This window comes from Chelon labrosus (assembly GCF_963514085.1).
Source record: "Chelon labrosus genome assembly, chromosome: 22".
In the NCBI taxonomy this organism is placed as follows: Eukaryota; Metazoa; Chordata; class Actinopteri; order Mugiliformes; family Mugilidae; genus Chelon; species Chelon labrosus.
In genome coordinates, this window is record NC_140355.1 from 9,301,121 (window position 1) to 9,320,501 (window position 19,381).

Sequence of the window (19,381 nt, forward strand, 5' to 3'; positions counted from 1 at the left end):
AGCTAAATTATTGCAATTTAATGCAATACACCTTCGTGTTCCCTGTAAATAAAATGACTGCGGGGATCTTTCCACACTGCGTGCTCCTAAAATGTTTTACATCTTAACCGACAAATGGAAAACCGCGAATGCCTATGAAACCATATCCTTGCAAAGTCTTTAGCCAAAGCAAGTCATAAATATGTAATGAGGAGGGAAATTAGTTTTGCCATTACAGACTTATTACAGATTACGCAATGTTGACTCAAAGTAATACGGGTCTTGGAAAACCTGACAGTTCAATTACAATATATTAGGTTTTTCATTTTGAGACACGGGTTCAACACACGTCCAGTAAATATATAAATGTGACTGTTTAAGACCGAGTCTAGGTGGGTGTTCAGGTAACGCTGGTGTAACAGCGCTTGAGCTTCTCCGCTTTCTCTAGTTATTTTTTTTGTTGATAAAATTGTAGTGAATGTTCCCTGCGAGGCGTCAACAAAACAGGGACCTTGGAGGAATGAGAGATAGTGAAATTTGTAAGTATTCAGTGAATTAACAGTGTAAGAGATGGCTTCAAACATCAGTAAAGCACCAAAATAATATGGTTTACAATAAAAGCTGAATAAATCTGTTGCTGCAAGACACGAGGCTGGCACACACCGATATTACGTACGTGTCCTTTGTGCCTCCATAACAGGTGTGACTCATCAGAGAATGGACATGGGGACGCGGGTGTCTGCTCTGGTCTAGGTGGGTGGTACATGTCTAAGCAACATTCACACGAATGCCAGGTCCAAAAGTTTCCCAACAGAACATTTTTATTGTCACAAGATGGTCGATGTAATTGACTTCTCCTGTCAGTGGTTTTAATGTTGTGGCTCATCAGTGTATATCTTTAGACAAATTAAACAATTGGCACAGAACAACTACAAAACATAGGAGGTCATGTATGTTGTGTGTGTGTAATGGTGTGCTGTGCTGTGTGGGTGCATATTGAGACTGGAATATAGAGGAGGAAAAAGAGAGGAAAGTAATTAAATGCATGAAATAGAGACAAAAAAGACAAAAAAGGAACATCTCAAGTCAGTGTATATATATGTATATGTCTGTTTTTAGTCAGTGTTGGCCCTGTTAAACATACATGAAAGCATTGAGTAGAAAGGTGGCTTCAGTGGACTGAAAAGAGAGGCTGCCTTATTTTAAAGAGCCGAGCGGGGCCATGCTGAAGGCTGTATAAGGCGTGTGATTGGCAGCAGTAGGTTGGCAGTAGTTGCATGGAGAGAAGCAGAGAGAAAGAGAGCGTGATGAGAAAAAGCAAAATGTTACAGTCATAAAGCGGCAGGCCCTCACAGCAGTGCGCATGCTGGTCCCCTGAAGCAGATGTTGACTCCATAGTTTCAGAGCAGTGCGATGCTGGATGGCTGCCACCTGCTTTTTCCAGGTCAGGTGAGACCGTATGAGCAATCATATTCTGACCCTCCCCAACAATGCCTGTATCTCTGCCTGAAAGCCTCCAGTGATGTGCGGGATTACTTCAACAAGGCACCAGGTAATTTGTTTTCAATAAGCCATAACCATCCTGCCCCCAGTGACAAGTGAATCATCTCTCTGAACTCATCCCTCTTGCAGTCTGAGCAGTTGCTTTTGCTGCTGCAAACCAGTGTGCTGCAGCAGCTTACTCTACTCAGCTAATCCTGGCTGGATGAGCCAGACCTGTATCCCAGTGAAGCAATTTTGGATGCTATGCCATCATTTATGTGCGATGCCAACGTTCGGTAGTAATGTACCATTAATGTAGCCAAGTGGAAGGGTGGAGAGGCAAGGGAGACATTCAAGATCATGACCTGTCAAAAAGGATACCTCAGTTGGAAAAATAAATTAAGTTACTACAAATTTCATTTTAGCATGACTGTCAGAACCGGATTTCCTGGTAATTCATGGAGTGGATGAAAAATCCCATTCAAAACCACAAATGTCAGCCACACTTTGGGCCTAGACGCTCAGCCAGGGGACCAACAACGTTCTCTTAAGAATTCATGAAACAGAATGTTATTTAAGAGATTTCTGTCCATGGACACAAACATTAGTTGTTTTTTGATACGGAGCATAAATAATGTTTTTCAGTATCTTTTCATGTCTGCACCACATCTTCAAAAAGGCCTGGACACGCCGACAAAAAAGAACCACCAGCAACAAAGGTGGACTGTGATGTCTGGACCAAACAGTTGCACTGCAAAGAGTGCAAAGACTGCTGCTAATGACCAGCTGGCACAGTCAAGTCCGCCTCAGCTTAAGAGGAAATAATTCTTCATGCCAGCAGGTGGCAGTGGTCTGTATTTGTTGATTAAAAAGGGAAAGTGGACGAGCTACTACTAGCTGGGAGGCTAGGAAGCGCTACGAACGTCATACAAAGCTGACCTCTCCTGAATCATGCTGATCCGCAGGCTTACAGTACAGTTATCCTAGATGATCAAGTCATTGTGAAATTATTTGCATATTTGAACATGAAGAGTCTTCTGTGTGCACCCGTTCAACTTCAAATTTATGTTTCTTTTGTTGCTTTGTTGCGAAGATGAACACCTCCTGACTCACTCTGCCCTCAATTCACAGTGAGTCAGCCGAAAACCAACCAAGAGCGAAAGGAGCGACACAAAACCAAGGAAAAGAACGCTGGGCGAGAGCTGTATGCAAACCACCAGCCCTCTTACGGCCGAGTTCGGTTGGCGTTTCTGTGTGGTCATATTGCACCCTCATATCCTACATATCACGATAAAGACAAAATAAACATGAAGTGTAGTCCTAATGAAGTGTTTGTATTTGCAGAGCATCGTCCAATCATCTTCATCCTGCTACCACCAGCCCGAGCTCTACTCCGTTTTCTGTCTGCCTTCAAGTACCACAGCCTCCTCACAGACTCTCGCTATCACGGCCTTCCTGTCTGCTGAGAGTTCTTGCTTATCGACCCATTTCTTCAATCCTCCAGTGCCCTGATGTCCTGCTTTCCCACCGCATCTTGCTTTCACTTTTCTTTCCTTGTGTCCTACAGTACCTTAGATCTCCCCGTTTCATCACTCCTCCGCAGGCTCCTGGCCTGTGCGTCTCCTTAACTGCAGTTTGGTCTGGCCCAAATAAAACTTTCCTCAAGCACATAAATACTTGTTTAACCAGTTGTTCGCCACTAAAAGGTGCACTGCTTGCTCTCCTTTGTGCCCACATGCATCTGTTACTGTGCTAAACACACACTGATATGCATACTGTAGTTTGTTTAATGTAAAAACTAGGTTCAGATAGCTTGTTTTCCTTCAACGAATGTGTCAGATAAGAGGAGGAATTTATACATTTTATCTATCTCGTCTGTCCGACAGCTGCTGAAAAAGCCCAGCATCCTGTTCTCACCACCATTACTGTGGCAAAACGGCCTTCCATCACAGCACATCATCACAAATGTGGAGGCAGCTGGCACAAACGGCTTTCCCGCTTACCCAGCAACAAAACATAACTGCAGTCTGCCACCAAGCTTTCAGACGTAGAGCGAGTTTATGTGTCTTGATAAACAACAATCAAACCTTAAAGGCTTTACACATCACTTTCAAACTAAACCCACTTTCCTTGCAAACAATATCCCAGCATCACATATTTTGAAGCCAATGTTTTAACAGCCTACGCGTTGCCTGTTTCACCGTGTTCCAGCTGTCAGGTACGCACTGCAGCTTCTGGCAAACCAACACCTCACTAAATTAAGATGGTGTGCTGACCTGTCAGCTGTAAACACCCTTCTCCAAGTAATTTAATCACTTACACTTGAAAAAAAAAGTGTTAATGAGAGAAGAACCTTAAAAGTTAATAGAACTAAATAAAATAAAAGTAAAACTTCTAAATCCAGACCCACTGTGTGTTGTGGCACAGCATCTAATTTTGTTTTGTGACCACTGCATAGAAGGTAGAGTGAATACAAAGCGACACTGAACAGATTTACTGTACATTTTTTCAAGGTTTAATCTTTGTTTGTGCCAAAAAATCTCAGCATTTATCTGACAGCAAGAGTTAGATATACAGCATCATGACAAATGATAAACTTTGCAACTTCAAATCTTCCTTCGAATACTGTAACACTGTCTGAAAAAATGTCCATTCAGCGCTGCGAGTCAGTGGGAATCAGTTGCAGGTATTTATTCCTAAGGTTCACATTCCAACTTGACATTAGATCCGGACGGCTTAAACAACATTATGACTGTAAATAAGTAAGTAACATTGACCATCTTGTGACAATTCAATGTTCTGGGGAGAAACTTTTGGACCTGGCATTCATGCGGACGTTACTTAGACATGTAGCACCCACCTAGACCAGACCAGGCACCCCCACCCCATAGCAATGACACTCCTTGATGTCAGCAGCCATCCCCAGCAGGATGCAGCCTGACACAGACACACACACAAAAACAGTTTAGGAACAACTCAAAAAAACATGAAGAACAGCACAATGTGTTGACCTGGCCTCCAAATTCACTGGATCCCAAACTGATCAAGTATCTGTGGGATGCACTGGAACAAGTCTGATCCATAGAGGCCCCTTCCCTCAACCCATAGGACCCAAAGGCCCCCACTAACAACATCCTGTTGCCAAACACCACTCTCAGAAGGCCCATGTCCATTCTCTGATGAGTCTCAACTGTTCTGGAGGCACAAGGGACACCTACACAATATTAGGAAGGTGGTTTTAATGTTGTGGCTGATCAGTGTATATGGGATAATGAGTGACATATGCCATGTCATAGATGTAGGAACCAAATTTCACAACCAAACCAACCAGCAGTCGTGACTAGCTAGTTGTGAAATTACAAAACACACATCCTGTGACTGATCCTGGAATTTATCAGATGAGGTGGAAGCCGGACAACTTTCCAGCTGTGACACAGCCACTGGAGCCGATAACAACCACTCCAGATAGTGCTTGTCATTCAGCCACTATCCATTACTATCCCAGATGTGTCTCTCTGCACTGTAAAGCTTAAAATATGTACCTAGTTTTTATGTATGTTTTTATGTAAGCCGATTCAAGAGATTGAGGTTTCCGGTCAGGTTTTAACTAAATAACACCTGTGGTACGCTCTCAACTATATATCACATACAAAAGTCAAAAAGATCTCCTCCTGTTAGCAGGAGGAAAAGAGTTTTAAACACTTCCAAATCAGCCCTGGTGAGGTTCGGCGCTGTGCGGTGGATGGAAAGATACCACAACACTGACACTGGTTCCTGTGGAAGTCTGGGTTGACTTCTCTCATCAGAGGCAACACAGCTGGCTTAAATCTGAGAGAGATCACTGCCCATGAAAGGAGAAAAAAAAAACGCAAGGAGTCTGCATCAAAAGTTAGGGCTGACTGAGAAGCACTGACCCTTTACAGAGACCTCTCGCCAGCAGGAACAGAGAGAACATAAGAAAGAAATCCAGGTTCGTGGGGGGAGGAAGAGAGTGGGCGTATTTATATTCGACAGTTACTCTTTGAGTACATGTGCATAGGTGCGACTAAAATGTGTTTTTTTCTTAAACTGCTGCACGTCCCGTGGAGTGCCTGCGTACTTGCATCTACTACATCAATGTGTAGGTTGCTGTGGGTTTCGTTGCAAGGGTACTCGCAGGCTACACGAAGCTGCTGACACCACCTTAGATCATCTCCTTGTTGAACTGCCCTGATAGCGTGTGTGAATCAGCAGGCAAGCCATATGTTCCACTGCCTCCTCCTCCTCTCCTGTTTTACACTAAGCTGTATCCCCGGCAGATGGCCCAGCTGCTTTTAACATGCCCGCATCATTTTATCATGTACTGTGTAAACAGCAGAATGACTCTATGACGCAGCCTTCGCTCTCCAGGAACCATACAAACGGCTCTGGTCTCTGAGTCGTGCTGCATCCAAGAGATGTAATTACTGTACAAAAACAACCTCTCTGTACCACTTATTACACTGAAGTGAATTTTCACAAGTATTTAAGATCTTTTCACATTTTATGCACAACAAGAATGATTTTGTTTGTGCAGCATCTAAAAGAAAATCAAGCCAAATCCAAAATATCTCACACACGTGACAGCACACATAATGTCGCTGAATGTGAAGTGCTTGTTATGAACTAACAGGTCAAAGATAAATCTAGTGGACAGGCAGAGAAAACTTTTACTGATAAGGAATAAGTAGAACCAGTGTGTGTTTCCACGGATGCTGCAGGTCACCGAATAAGACTTTGCTTTAAATCTGAAATGCAACAAGACGTCTGACTTTAGGCCTGGTGGTGCCTTCAGTGGATCAGCTCTGGCCACGCTGCGTCATCTGACAAGATCTGGTTTTGTGTAAAAACTTAAAGCTTGCATCGCTACACCAAGTCTTACAGGGTTAAAGCCTCAAGCTTCCACTGGAAACGGAAAGTATTAAAGGATTTAATCCAGGGATTTTACTAACCGCAATTAAATCATTAAAATGGAGATCGATTTGAACTAAATGCAGCAATGATTTTTTTTTTTTCTTGCTTGCAGGTTTGCACAGATTTGGGTTAGGTGGACATATACGAAATATGTAACTTAAAGCCTCCTTTGATACAGACTGAACTATAAAACACAAACAGTACAAATACTACAAAAAATGTAGTATGATTAAAAGAAAAGTTTAAAAAGTCAGTAGTTTATTGTACAATGGATTCAAGTGTTTTGTTCCCACCAGTCAAATGGATGAATTGGATACATCTTCAGAAGCAGCAGGTGACTTTCGTAATTTGCGGTTTTACACACTGCTTATGCAGACATACACATTCTCAAAAAACATATAAGAAAGTCTAAAGAAAGGACTTTGTATTTAGGTTTTAGACTTAAATGTCTCTTATTATTATGTTGTGATCGCCTGAACATGAGCACATACAAGAAGTGGCCAATTCAAACCACGGCTACTGAACAGCAAGATACCGCTCACTGCCAAGACTAGACACACGTGAAGGCTCCTTAAGCCCTTAGCGTTATCAGATACGTAACTGTTGAATGATCTTGGATCAGCGTGATTCATTGTTGGTAAGGATATTTTTTTTGATTTTTGATATCGTCATCATTTAATAGACTTTAAATGCCCCCTACCTCCAGGACAGGTGCCTCTTATTCCATTTGTTCTGAGGGTTCGAGCTTCGTTTCCTGCGCCCCACCGTCGCCTCGGCCTCTGACACATCTGGCAGAGAACATCTGGGTGTTTTCATTAGACCTAGTGTGGCCTGGTCTGAAAGAGAGGAGACATAAAAGTGATGGAAACTAAGGGAAATATTCAGGTTCCTTATTTTATGACAACAGATTTTATGCATGTGTAAATAAGAAGACACTGATCCATCCCCAACATCAGTCTGAAAATGCCTGCTTCAGCAGCTGTAAATCTTATTATATGGCTTCATATCCATACATACTGTATACCGTATGTATGTAGAGTAGGCTATAAGAAGCCATTTGGACAGCCTCTCACACACTCTGCTCTCTGGGCTATACATAACACTTGCTCACAAACATGCACTACCTCTTAAAATCCTTCAAGCACACTCTCCTGCTTTCTACCTCCTATAGTAGCTGTGTATATGAGAGGGAATACTGTTGTGTAAAACAGCAAATTATATTGCTCGTAGCAGAGAGGTGGGTGAGACTGCCAATATATGTGGGGAAAATCATGAGTGTAGTGTGTGAGAGAGAGTGTAGTCGAATGCAAACTAATCAATACACTGTCTCACACGTAGCAGGGTTACCAGTTAGTGGGCGCATAGCAGTACTGTCATTGCACTCCTTGTGTGTGTGTGTGTGTGTGTGTGTGTGTGACATGATTTATGTGTACATGGTGTGCAGAAAGCAATCTAATGCTATGCAAGTGATAAGAACTAAAATAAATATTAATTTTCTAATGTTAAGCGGTTGTTGACTCACGGTGTACTTGATTCAGCTCGTTCCGATGCTAAACTTTGTAAGATTGCATAATATTAAAAGTCACCCAAAGTACCAGAGCTTGCATACACCCCCCTCCCCCCCACACTCCACTGAGCCACATACCTAAGACGCCCGTCTCCTTGAGGCCTCCGAACTTCTGCATGGCTTTGATGGCCTTGGTCAGGGCCTCCTTGGTCTGAAGCTGGCCAGTCACTGGGTCAGGGGGCGGGAGGTAGCCAAACTTACTCAGCCAGTCCTGTAGGGGAAACGATATAGACACAAGAGTTCAATCGTCATTCCAGACACTTCAAGGACTCTGAGCATCAGAAATCTGCCGAAAAGGTCGGACACATGTTCGTGTTTACAGTCTGTGGAAACTGTGTCTCCAGTGTGTCTTCTCCAACGTCTCAACACAAAATAAATTCATGGCAGACATGTATAGACATGCCGACACTGTCACAGCGCTCCAACGGAACTATTAAGAAGGTATTGAGGGGAGCGGAGCGGAGTGATTGGAGTCTCTCTGCCCACTGTTCAATTATTCTTCCAGAGCCGGAGCAGAAACGGGGCACGAAACATTGTCGGAGACCCCTCTCACCCTCTCAATAAACTCTTCGAATGGCTGCCATCAGGCAAACAGAAGCGGAGCATTCTTTGTCAAGCTGTTAAACTGATAAACTGGTGATCTGATCTGGGATATGTATATATTTGTTCTCTTTTACTTTTTTTTAACTAAGCCTTTTACTTATTTGGTTTATTTAAGTCTGCACAGATCTCAGAGAGAAATGCAATTAAATTTTTTCATGCTAAAAACTGAGTAGTGTAGGCCTCTATGTGTGAGAGAAGGGAGGTTCTGTGAGAGATCAGTCAACTGCGCAGGTCAAGCCGTCTGGACTCGCCGGTGTGTCTCGCTGTTGCCGCGTCTAAAATAACAATTTTGTTTGAAGTGTATCTCCTGCTCTCTATGAGGTCTGAAACACAAAACAGAGTTTGCCGAGGCAACTGGCACCGCGCAGTTTAAAGGTGACAGACAGCAGCTTGACACGCGAAATGTGCAAAGACACGATGCATTAATAAAACCGCATCTCCGCTTCCAACAGCTTTTCGCAGGCGGGAAGTTAACGTTCAAGTCAGGAGATGAGGCTGAAATGATAGCGTGAGGGGCTACGGTGCTCCTAGTAAATAAAGCTAATTTGGAGCCCTGTAGCGACACACATACTGAGCAGGTAGTAGTCATTACATGCAGGTGAAACAAACAGAAACCAAGGCTTTTTATGGAAGTGTATGCTGCTGCAGTGTAAGTTATACACGTACCTCGAACACAAATAGATGACGCAAACAGCACACAATGTCTAATTTCACAAACAAGCATCGAGATTCGCTGTAAACGTATGAGAAATAAAACTTGTGGCAATGTTTGAGGCAGAAACTTCTGAATTTCTAAAGGCCCTTTTCCACAGGAGACATTTTGACCCGTCACAACAGGAAAGGCAAAGGTGAAACAAATTTCATTAACAATGGCTCAGTTCCATCAGTTCTCCTTGCAAACCCCCCCGACGGTGAGTCAGCCGGCAGAACACAAGGATACATGGACCTTGCTCACTTAAATAGAGTTGCCTTTAATGTTACCAATCCTAAGTGTGCTTTTATGACAGGCTCTTAAAGAGGTCTCTACCAGGATCACGAAAACAAGCAATGTGGAGGTCAGACACCATTAACATTTTGTCTGAAATGCCCACGTCTGTTCATCTGTTTCACCCCAATATCAGTCGCTGTGTTCTTGGAAATCCCGTTTTTGTCAAGTTGCATTCGGTGGAATTTGGATTGTACCATGCACACTGATCGGCCATAAAATTATGACCACCGGCTGTTGACGTGAATATCACGGGTTAGCTGGTTATCATGGCAACTGCCAGTGAATGGGATGTATTAGGCGGCAAAAAGACATGTTGCCCTAAACTGTGATGTGACAGAAGCAGGGAAAATGGGCAGGTGGAAGGATTCAAGCGATTTTGACAAGGGCCAAACTGTGATGGCTAGACAAATGGGTTCAGAGCATGGCAAAAACTGCAGCTCTTGTGGGGCGTTCCCAGTCTGCAGTGGTCCGTACTTATCAAAAGTGGCCAAAGGAAGGAAAAGCAGTGAACCGGCAACAGGATCACGGGTGACCAAGGCTCACTGATGTACACAGGGAACAAAGGCTGGCTCGTGCGGTCCCATCCAACAGATGAGTTAGCTCAACACACCTTTCCACAAAGCAAAAAGGTTAGGGAATAGTTTTAAGGAACACATCTTGAATGAGTTAAAGGTGTGGACTTGACCTCCAAATTCCCCAGATCCCCAGATTGGATGAACAAATAAGTCCGATCCATGGAGGCCCCACCTTGCAACTTGTAGGACTTAAAGGGGGATGTACACAATATCAGGCAGGTGATCATCATGTTGTGATTGACGGCTTTATTGTGTGGACAATTTAAAAGGTTGCTAAATAGTAGTTTTATTCACACAAACTTGACTGTTTTCTTCACTGTGAAAACTATTAATTTCCCAAAGGTTACTATTCACCTTGTGTCAATTATCATGGCCCAGATTACAGCTAATTCTGACCTCTTTCCTGTTCTAATTGATTCTAGCCGTTTCTCTTTGTGTCTCTCTTTCTTTCTCTCTCTCTCCTGTCCTGTCACAGCTCAACCACCACACAGTTTGACAGCCAGTCTGACAAGTCCGTTGTTTTTTTTTTTTTGATAGGTTTTTGATCAGCACTCATCTGGAGATGAGTGGGGGAAAAAAAAGAAAAGATCTACAGAAGGCAATCATTCTCTTACTGGGGAAATTAATTGGCTTTGCTTCTCACAAAGCTGAGTTATTTTTGGTATTTGCCCCCTCATTATGTGCTTTGCTTAAGAGACAAAGTTTGCAGAATCTAAACGCGAGACCAGTTCTTAATGAAATTTGAAAATATGAGGCTGAATAATAAATCAAACAATACCGAAGCTCGTTTATTTTCATTTTTTTCCCCAAGCAAATATGCTGCAATTAACCACAAAAGAAGATGTGTGCATATTTGTATGGTTATAGTACAGAGTCACAGCGACCTCCTTAGCAGGACATTAACATATAAGGCAGTGCATAAAAACGACCTTATATTTTAATATCCTGATAAATGCCAGGGAGACATAGCTCTTTCCATTTACTAATAAAAGTGAAGCAACTGTCTATGTGATGATGGTGCTTTTAATGTCTGCACTTATGCTTTGGTGATTGAAACCTGGCTAACTATAGGAATAAAAAGGTGAGGATTTATGATTGACCATAACCTGTCATTAAAAAGGTCGAAGAGCTAAAAAAATATGGATAAAAAGTGTTAGGGAAGCAGGAGCAGCAAACAGAAACAGCTGATTTGGAAGTCTGAACAGCGTCAAAAGCTCGGTCTGACAGAGTTGACACGAAGTTCATGCGTGGTCGGGGTGAAAGGGATTGAGATTCTGGGGCAGGCACTGCTGAGCGGAAGGTACTAGATAAGCACTTTACAGTTCAAAAGTGAACCCTGCCCACCTTTCAGAGGCTGAATGATACTGTATGTCAGCACACTGAAGGCTGAACAGAAAAAATAATGATTCCTGTTTCTAGGTTTCTCCCCATCCCATTGTGAAGCCAGAGTACAAGTCAAGTGCATAACAACACCACGGCAGCTGCTAAAGATTCAGCATCATGCTCAAGGTCCACCTTGTTGAACGCTTAAACCTAATACATTTAGTAAAAGGATGACTTCACTCCGCCACACTGCTGTTGCTAAATGGTTTCTATTTACTTCTTATACCGGGTACAATCTGGGAAAAGAAAGGCGAGGAAGTTAAAGTGCATCATCTTGTATGCATTAGTGGACCTTTTCACTGCAAATGAGCAATTTCTGCAAACCATTTGGCGCTGGAACCGTCGTATGAGCATCAGTCACAAGGGCTATCTTTTGTTTTACAGCATGAAAAGGCAAGGAAATCCGTGTAGCACATTTCACACTGAGGCAATTCAACGTGCTTTGGGTAATCACAGAAACGCATTACAGCATTTATGGATCTACTAAGGAGGAAAAATAATAACTAGAAATTAAATTAAAAAAAGAACAAGAAGAGAAAGAATAACAGGCAATTTGGAGTGAATGTAATTAGGTTTTATAATCTCTGTGACAGACTACTGTAAGGCAGTTTCTGTCCATATATGTGTTTAGTAGTGTGCTATATATAGTGGCAGGCCAATCTAAAAACAATTGAGAAGAACGTACAGCAAACAAGGCACATTTACGACAATCAGCAGCTTGTGTAAACCACTGCTATTTTCTTAATCCAAGTGTGAGTCACTGTAAAACACTGCTAATGCTCAGGTGCCATGAAACAAATGCTAGGCAGTGAAATAAATTACACACAGGGTCACGTCTAATCACACCAGACTCCAAGAGAAAAATAAGGCAAGCAAAAGAAAGAGGACAACCCTCTTCGCTGCCGGGCAGAGAGAGAAAACACTGTATATGATGAAAGAACCGAAACAACACTTATGGGTTTATTCTCTGTGATTAAATGCAGCACGAGTGGGCTGCTGCAGATGGCTCAGACTCCAGTTTTCTTTAATCATGCATTATTAAGAAACACAGACGCAGAAAATGACAACGCGAAACCACGTCAGACTTCATATTCTCGTGTCTCAAATGCATAAACAAGCTCAGCCAAGCCAGATGTCTTTTTTAGCGAGCTCTTTGACTGAACAGCCTCTTTTCATAGTATTCGCTGGTCCTTCCGTTGCTCAGCTGGGCTTTGCATAAATATGTATATTCTTTGCATTTCTTGTTGGAGCTGTAGAAGCAAGGCACCACAAACAAGTGAAGAACTAGCTTGTAATGTTCTTACATTATTCAAAAGGCTATATAAGAGAAATGTAGAGGCTCCACTGTTTGCCTCCTCATTACTTTTATTTTATATTATTTTTGCAGTTGTCATTGTTCTGTAGCTGCTCAACACAATAGCTTGTGTATATCTCACTCTTTTGTATGTATATAAAACGTGGATCATTGTTCTTGATTAATAATAAGCTCCAGTGCCTGCAGCCACATTAATGCCAGTGGCACCGAGGCTGTGCAGGCACATTCTGACTCCATCGGGCTACAAACTAAATTCAGAATAGCAACATGCTCATAATGACATGTTCAGCAGGAAATGTTCACAGTGCCCACTCCTTTACTTTTAGCACATCAACATGCTGACAGCGGCAGGCCAGCAGTTGCGCTAAACTGTACGATGTGTGAATCAACACTGCCATCCTTAGGGCCGTGACACACCAAGCCAAGTCGTTTTCTGGCGCCAGGTGAGCGTCTGTGGTCCTATTTGTTCTCCACTGTTCACCCCTGTTGGCAGCTTTTAAACTGATTCAGCATGTTGAATTGGTAACGGAACGAGTCAGCGTCAGAGATCTGTTCATTTTGGCTTTTACTTTGAGAGAACCAGTGCACGGAAAGGTACACTGAAGTAAACAAAAGGGCAAAGTTCAAGGGGTACTCGGAGGTCTATTCTCATTTTACATATTTATCTAGTCTGATTTCACGACAACACGATTGTCTAGAATTTATTTACTGTAGACAGAATGATTCAGGAGAGGCTAGCTGTACGACAGTTTGGAGTTTCCTAACCTTCCTACTAATAACAGGCCTTCTCAGTCTTTCCCAGAAGAGTTATTACCTTTGACCTAGACAGTCTGGTGTGTCCATACCTTTAGACTCACACTAAAAACACAAATTCAGTTATGGCAACCAGGAAGGAAGAAGGAAAAGCCATGACTCTTGTGACGGACACCACAGGTTATTATTTTGAAAATGAGCTTAACCTGTTACAGACAACTTTTAGTATTTAGCAACTTTTTGGATGCTATATATGCAAGCCGAGTAAGTTGTAATGCGTTGTAAAGATAGTAAAGCAACATTTAGTTTTGTGTGAAACTCCCTAAAAACATCAATATACATTATCTTGTCTTGGAAATATATGTCATTACCCAGGCAGAAATGATGACTGCTAGTTTCTATTGCCACCATCAGTGGCTCTGGGTAGGAGAGAGAAATGATTATAATGACATCGGTTACAAGACTTTTGGTGGTGTAGTCATTCTATTTGTATTTTCATAGTCTCACAACAGACAGTATTTTACCTGCAGTCAAGCGCCTTCCTGTTTCTGCAGCCAGTTTCCGTCCAGTGCCAGTCCCGTGCCACACAAGAACCAGTGTGACCTTTATTCAAGTCTGAAGAACTGCATATAATCTAGAGAGTGTTGCAGCATTGTTCACTATGTGCAGAGCAATGAGGCCGTTAATTAGAAAGTGCTACAACACTGTGTCGCGTGTTTGTGGACGCAGAGCAAGGTCGTTGTACTAGACTGTCAAGAATCCCAAACTCTGTCATCAATCTAACTGTCAGGGCTGCCTACTGTTCACAAAGGTGACTGTGACTGACTCTTGCGTGTCAGCGTGCTCCTGTGAGTGAAAGTGTGTTTACAAAGGCAAAATGCAGTCAGAACTTAACGTCTCAAAACCCTTCCCTCAGCACAGGGACAGAGAACAGACGGGAGAAAGGTGAAAGAAGACAGGTGAAATATACAAAAAGAGAAGATGATGGAGAAGACGGTGAGGGAAATGAAGGGAGACCTCTGATGAGAAGGACTTCTTAAGATCTGCTCATGCTCAAGGGAGCCTTCTGTTGTACCGCCTTGTAAACTTCAAACCGAACCACTGACTGTGATTTCACACACAACAAGAGAGGAAGGGAGTGTGTAAATGTGAGTCAAGCTTGAGTTGCATCGATAACGTGGAGCAAAAAGAAGAAAAAGAGGAAGAAAAACACAGCGACGCACATATACGCACACACACAAACACGAAGGGCATCCCATGTTTGCTAGTGGACGCCTTCCATCCGACCTTCCTGAAAATGGACGGATGAATAAGGTAGAACAGCGGGTCAGTGTGTGCCCAGTAGCTGCACCTCCTGGTGTTTGTTTTAACAATGAGCCTCCAATTCATAAAATGAGGATTTTGTCAGTGGAGTGGGTGCCAGGCTGTTTTTTTTTTTTTTTTTTTTTATTACAAGTGCCCGTGGCCATTTCACTGCTTTTCCATTGTTAAAACCCGTTTCCTATTTAAGACCATGAATTCAAGCTCAACACAACAGCCTTTTCTCTATAAAGCTATTCTCCATAAAACAAGTTTTTTAACAGCGTATTTTCAAGCCAACAAAGGCCAGCATTGGCACTATAAAGGGTGAGTCTAAAGTTGTACGGTTTTACACTTGAACTGTAAACTTAAGGAGTAAACAATATGGAATTCATCAAGGAGAAATGAAAAGTGAAATAAGCAATTAGATTTTTAAATAAAAATGGTTTCATTCATTCTATTCTGCGGTTTAATAAACACACACACAAAAAAAAATGTCTATAGGTAATAATATCAAACCTTTACTTGTTATTGTGCCTTCACAGAGACTGCCTTTTCTTACAAGGTATAAAAGGAAACTTGGGTAGCCTGGAGAGTCCAATCATCCTAACAGGATTTTTTAATCAAAATATGGATGGATTCCTTGACAGAAACATATCGAAGGAGTCATCCATCATGCAAAAGGACAAAGTAACGGGTCGTGTGCTACGTGAGGACATGCTTGTGAGTGATAAGAATTAAGATTTTCCTTTCTTCTCCTCAGCAGAGAAGAGAGAGATCATACAGCATCACATATAAAGGTTAAGTGGGATTTTTGGAGAGCGAGGCAGCAGTGTTCTCTGGCTGCTGAGAGACCAGAGGACACATTTACACATTTCTCACATGTTCATGAAATTAAATTAACTTACTCCTTAACCACTGGTTTGCTGGTTTGAAATTCACATTCTGAGGTGGTCTTTCTCCTTCTTCCTTTCTGACTCTTATTTCGTTTTTGTTTCGGTTCTTATTGTTGCAGTGGAGGGCTGAATGCTCAACTTTAATTGCGAAGAGAAATCGAATCCATCTTTCCATTTCTACCCCATCCTTATGTCCATTTTGTCCTCAGCTCCTTGCCTCATCTCATCTCTCTCTGCCTCCGTCTGCCCCTCCCACACTGACTCAGCGCTGCTCCTCCACACCGTGACACGAGGTCAGCCAGTGAACACGGTTTGAATCTGTCTCCTATGAAACAGTGGCGCAGGGGAAATAAAAGGAACGGAGTAGAAAAAGGGGGTAGACTGACGAGAACACAGCAGCAAGTTAGCGACAGCAGCTGACAGCAACATAAAGCAGATCTTGTCAGCTGGTCCTTGTTATCGGTCCAATGTCTTGATGAAGAAAGGGAAGAGTAGATCTTAGATAAGAGTGTGGCGCGGAGCTGTCCGGAAGACAAAAAAAGGCTGAGATGGATGTGATGTGACATTATGTAAAGATTGCAAAAAAATGTGCTGGACAGGAGCATTAAAAGCACACTGAGAGTATGTGGAGACTGGTTGAACTTCTTTTAGGTAGATCCACAAACAAAGCTGGCAAATGGATTTGTTGAGTTTTCTAGGGTCTATAATGACCAGATATTCTACTGGAGGAATTAGTTTCAGTCCTTCTTTTTTGTTTCTTCCAATGAGTGGTACTCTAGCGACCTGTTACAGGCAGGTTTCGCCACTCGGGAGCTATCTTGGTAAGTTAGTTTGGGTTAACAAGACCAGGCTCCTAGCTACATTATGAGGAGTAGTAACCGCAGTTTAAACAGTCACTGGAACATAAAAATCTCAATCTTTATAATCACACGCCAAATCTGATAAATAAGTTACACTTCTTAGTGACTTTGCTGCCTAAAGATGCCCGAACCTCCTCAACTGGCCCCTTTCACTGCGAAGGAGCAGAGACTCTTTTCTGAGCCTCGTGACCAACAACCCTGAACAAATGTGCCTCAGAAATGCCATACTAGTTCACACTATGGATGCATTAACTTAAAATTAACAAAGATTACTGTTCAAAGTCTATCTACACGTACTCTGGCCACCACACAGATGAAACTGTCATGATTGGCTTGATATATCTTGCAGTTTGGATTTCATTAAACAGTCGATCAAGTGGCAACTTCCAGGCCTGACAAATAAAGGCACCACAGTAGAAGTTGCAGTACCTTGAGTGGTCACTTAAGGCTGCAAGGCTGAATCAATAGTTAAAATGCCCATCTTCACAGCCTTAGACAAAATTGGTTTTTAGTCTCTTTACTTTAATTCTTTAAAATGATGCATAATTAAAGCCTGGAAACTTTGAATGACAGGTGGTTGCTGTCGTAAGTTGCCAGCTGTCTGCCAACCTGTCACCTACCTGCCTCACGCCCATTTTTTAACTACCTGGGAATTAGGTGGACCCAGGCGCTGCCAAGACAGTGACGCGCAGAGCCACCACACTGAGCTTCAAAACCACTCTTCAGGAAACCTACAGGTGGCAGAAGGTTTGTCTGTCTATATACACAGAGATCAGCCATAACATTAAAACCACTGACAGGAGAAGTAAATAATGTTTACTTGGATGTTACTTAGAAGCGTAGGCTACCACAAACCTTAGCCATCCCCAGCAGGATGAAGCCTGACACAGGCGCACACACACAAAAACGTTTTAGGAACAACTCAAAAAACATGAAAACTGCACAAGGTGTTGACCTGGGGCCTCATGTACTAACAGTTGCGTAGATTTCCTTGTAAATCGTGACGTAAGTTCAGATTTAGAAGCATTTCGAAGCACATTTCCTTTGTACATCCCGATTGAGCGTACCCGACTCCTCCCTGTCCACGCCCCTTTTAAATATGCAACTCCCTGTCCACGCCCATTTTAAATATGGAAATTATATTTAAATTGACTCTGCACCTGAGATTCCCATCTCTGTGCGATCAGAAAACGAAAACATAAGAATGAGTAAGACGGGAAAGAAGAAGAACTTCACAGAAATAGAATTTGGAGACGCTACTCACTGGAGTGGGGATGCATAAAATGTGTTCTTTGGCACGCTGCCACAATGTTTACTTGCATTTGCGCATCACGTATGATCTGCACACTGATCGAATGAAAATGTTTCCTGTTGACATTTACAAATTCATGCGATGGCGCTTTTATAGCAATGTGTGTGCAGTCGATAGCTCTGATTACAGTCAGAAAACCGTCTCTCGCTGCAGATTGCTCTTTAATGTTGACCTGTTCAGATGCATTGTATGGGAATCTGATATAGCTGGCTGACATGCGGATAATTCCGTCCCACACGGCTTGCATGGATCTGCTCAGGGTCGACCGGCACAGTCCCGATCGGTCGGAGTAATAGTTTTCACATTGATGACAGTTTCCCGGCATCACCTCCAAGTGTCGCCAAAGGATCGATATCTGTAGAATCCTACTTACGCCAGCCACGTTTTGGCGTAGGGACGTACAAAATTCCCGGACATTTCACTCTTGATACATCTGAACTTTTACGTGAGCGAGTACTTACGTAACGTTTTCGTACATGAGGCCCCTGGCCTCCAAATTCACTAGATTCCAAACTGATCAAGTATCTGTGGGTTGATCCACAGAGGTCCCTTCCCTCAACCCATAGGACCCAAAGTCCCCCACTAACAACATTCTGACACCACAGGACACCCACAGAAGGCCCATGTCCATTCTCTGATGAGTCAGAACTGTTCTGGAGGCAAAAGGGAAACCTACACAATATGTATACACCTCATGCAGATGAGTGACTTTTTGTGGTGCAGGGTGGGATATGTTTTTGACAAGTGCCATCTATGAAGTCATGGAATTGTCCCATTAATTTCCGTTCAGGGCTCTTTAAGCGGTTTCTCTGTCCGACCACAGCTAGGCTATGAACACTAACAGACCTTTGTTACTCACAACGAAACGAGCTACATAAACTTGTTATTCATTTGCAGGATAAAGCAGTGCATAAATGTTTGGAAACCCACTCTGCATTTGTTGTGCAATGCGTTCTGTTGTCTGACACACAGTGTAGCCCCTTTTTTGTGGGATTAGTATCTGCCTCTTAATGAGACACTTTGATCTCCCACAGTAGTTTTAATTTAGAAATGTGGCGGCACAGAGAAACTTCTGCAGTGGCAGGGTAAAGATGAAAGAAGAAACGCATACACACATGCATTAAAACCGCACTTAAAGAAAAAACATATTGGTTAACACAACGTATTTTTCACTGTCTTTTCCTTCTTACAGTTTACAAATTTATCTTGTACAGTAGATGGAATGAAAAAGTTAGATGTGGTCATTTATGTGGTTAATGAAACAGCAAAGAATTCAAAAGGATTAGTGAAAGCAGCGAACGTAAAAAAAGAAAAAAAAAAGAGGGTGAAAAAATACACTGATAATGACAGTGATTATGCAACATAATTATCTCTCCCATCTGTAAGCGCACGGCTCTCTGCTTCACTAAGATGGTACACTTTTAATTATATACTGCT

The 19,381-nt window shown here is 42.5% G+C and overlaps 1 protein-coding gene across 1 annotated transcript in view; it reads right to left on the reverse strand.

Moving 5' to 3' along the window:
- The window catches only part of mmp17a (matrix metallopeptidase 17a), a gene marked incomplete at its 3' end in the record, with an annotated part of 82,313 nt that overhangs the window by 28,134 nt on the left and 34,798 nt on the right, over positions 1 to 19,381 (reverse strand). Inside the window, exons 2-3 of the mRNA XM_084572480.1 lie at positions 8,039 to 8,171; positions 7,094 to 7,229 (exon numbers count right to left, since the gene is read on the reverse strand). Coding sequence (XP_084428606.1) covers positions 7,094 to 7,229; positions 8,039 to 8,171 — 269 coding nt within the window. The remainder of the gene's footprint in view (positions 1 to 7,093; positions 7,230 to 8,038; positions 8,172 to 19,381) is intronic.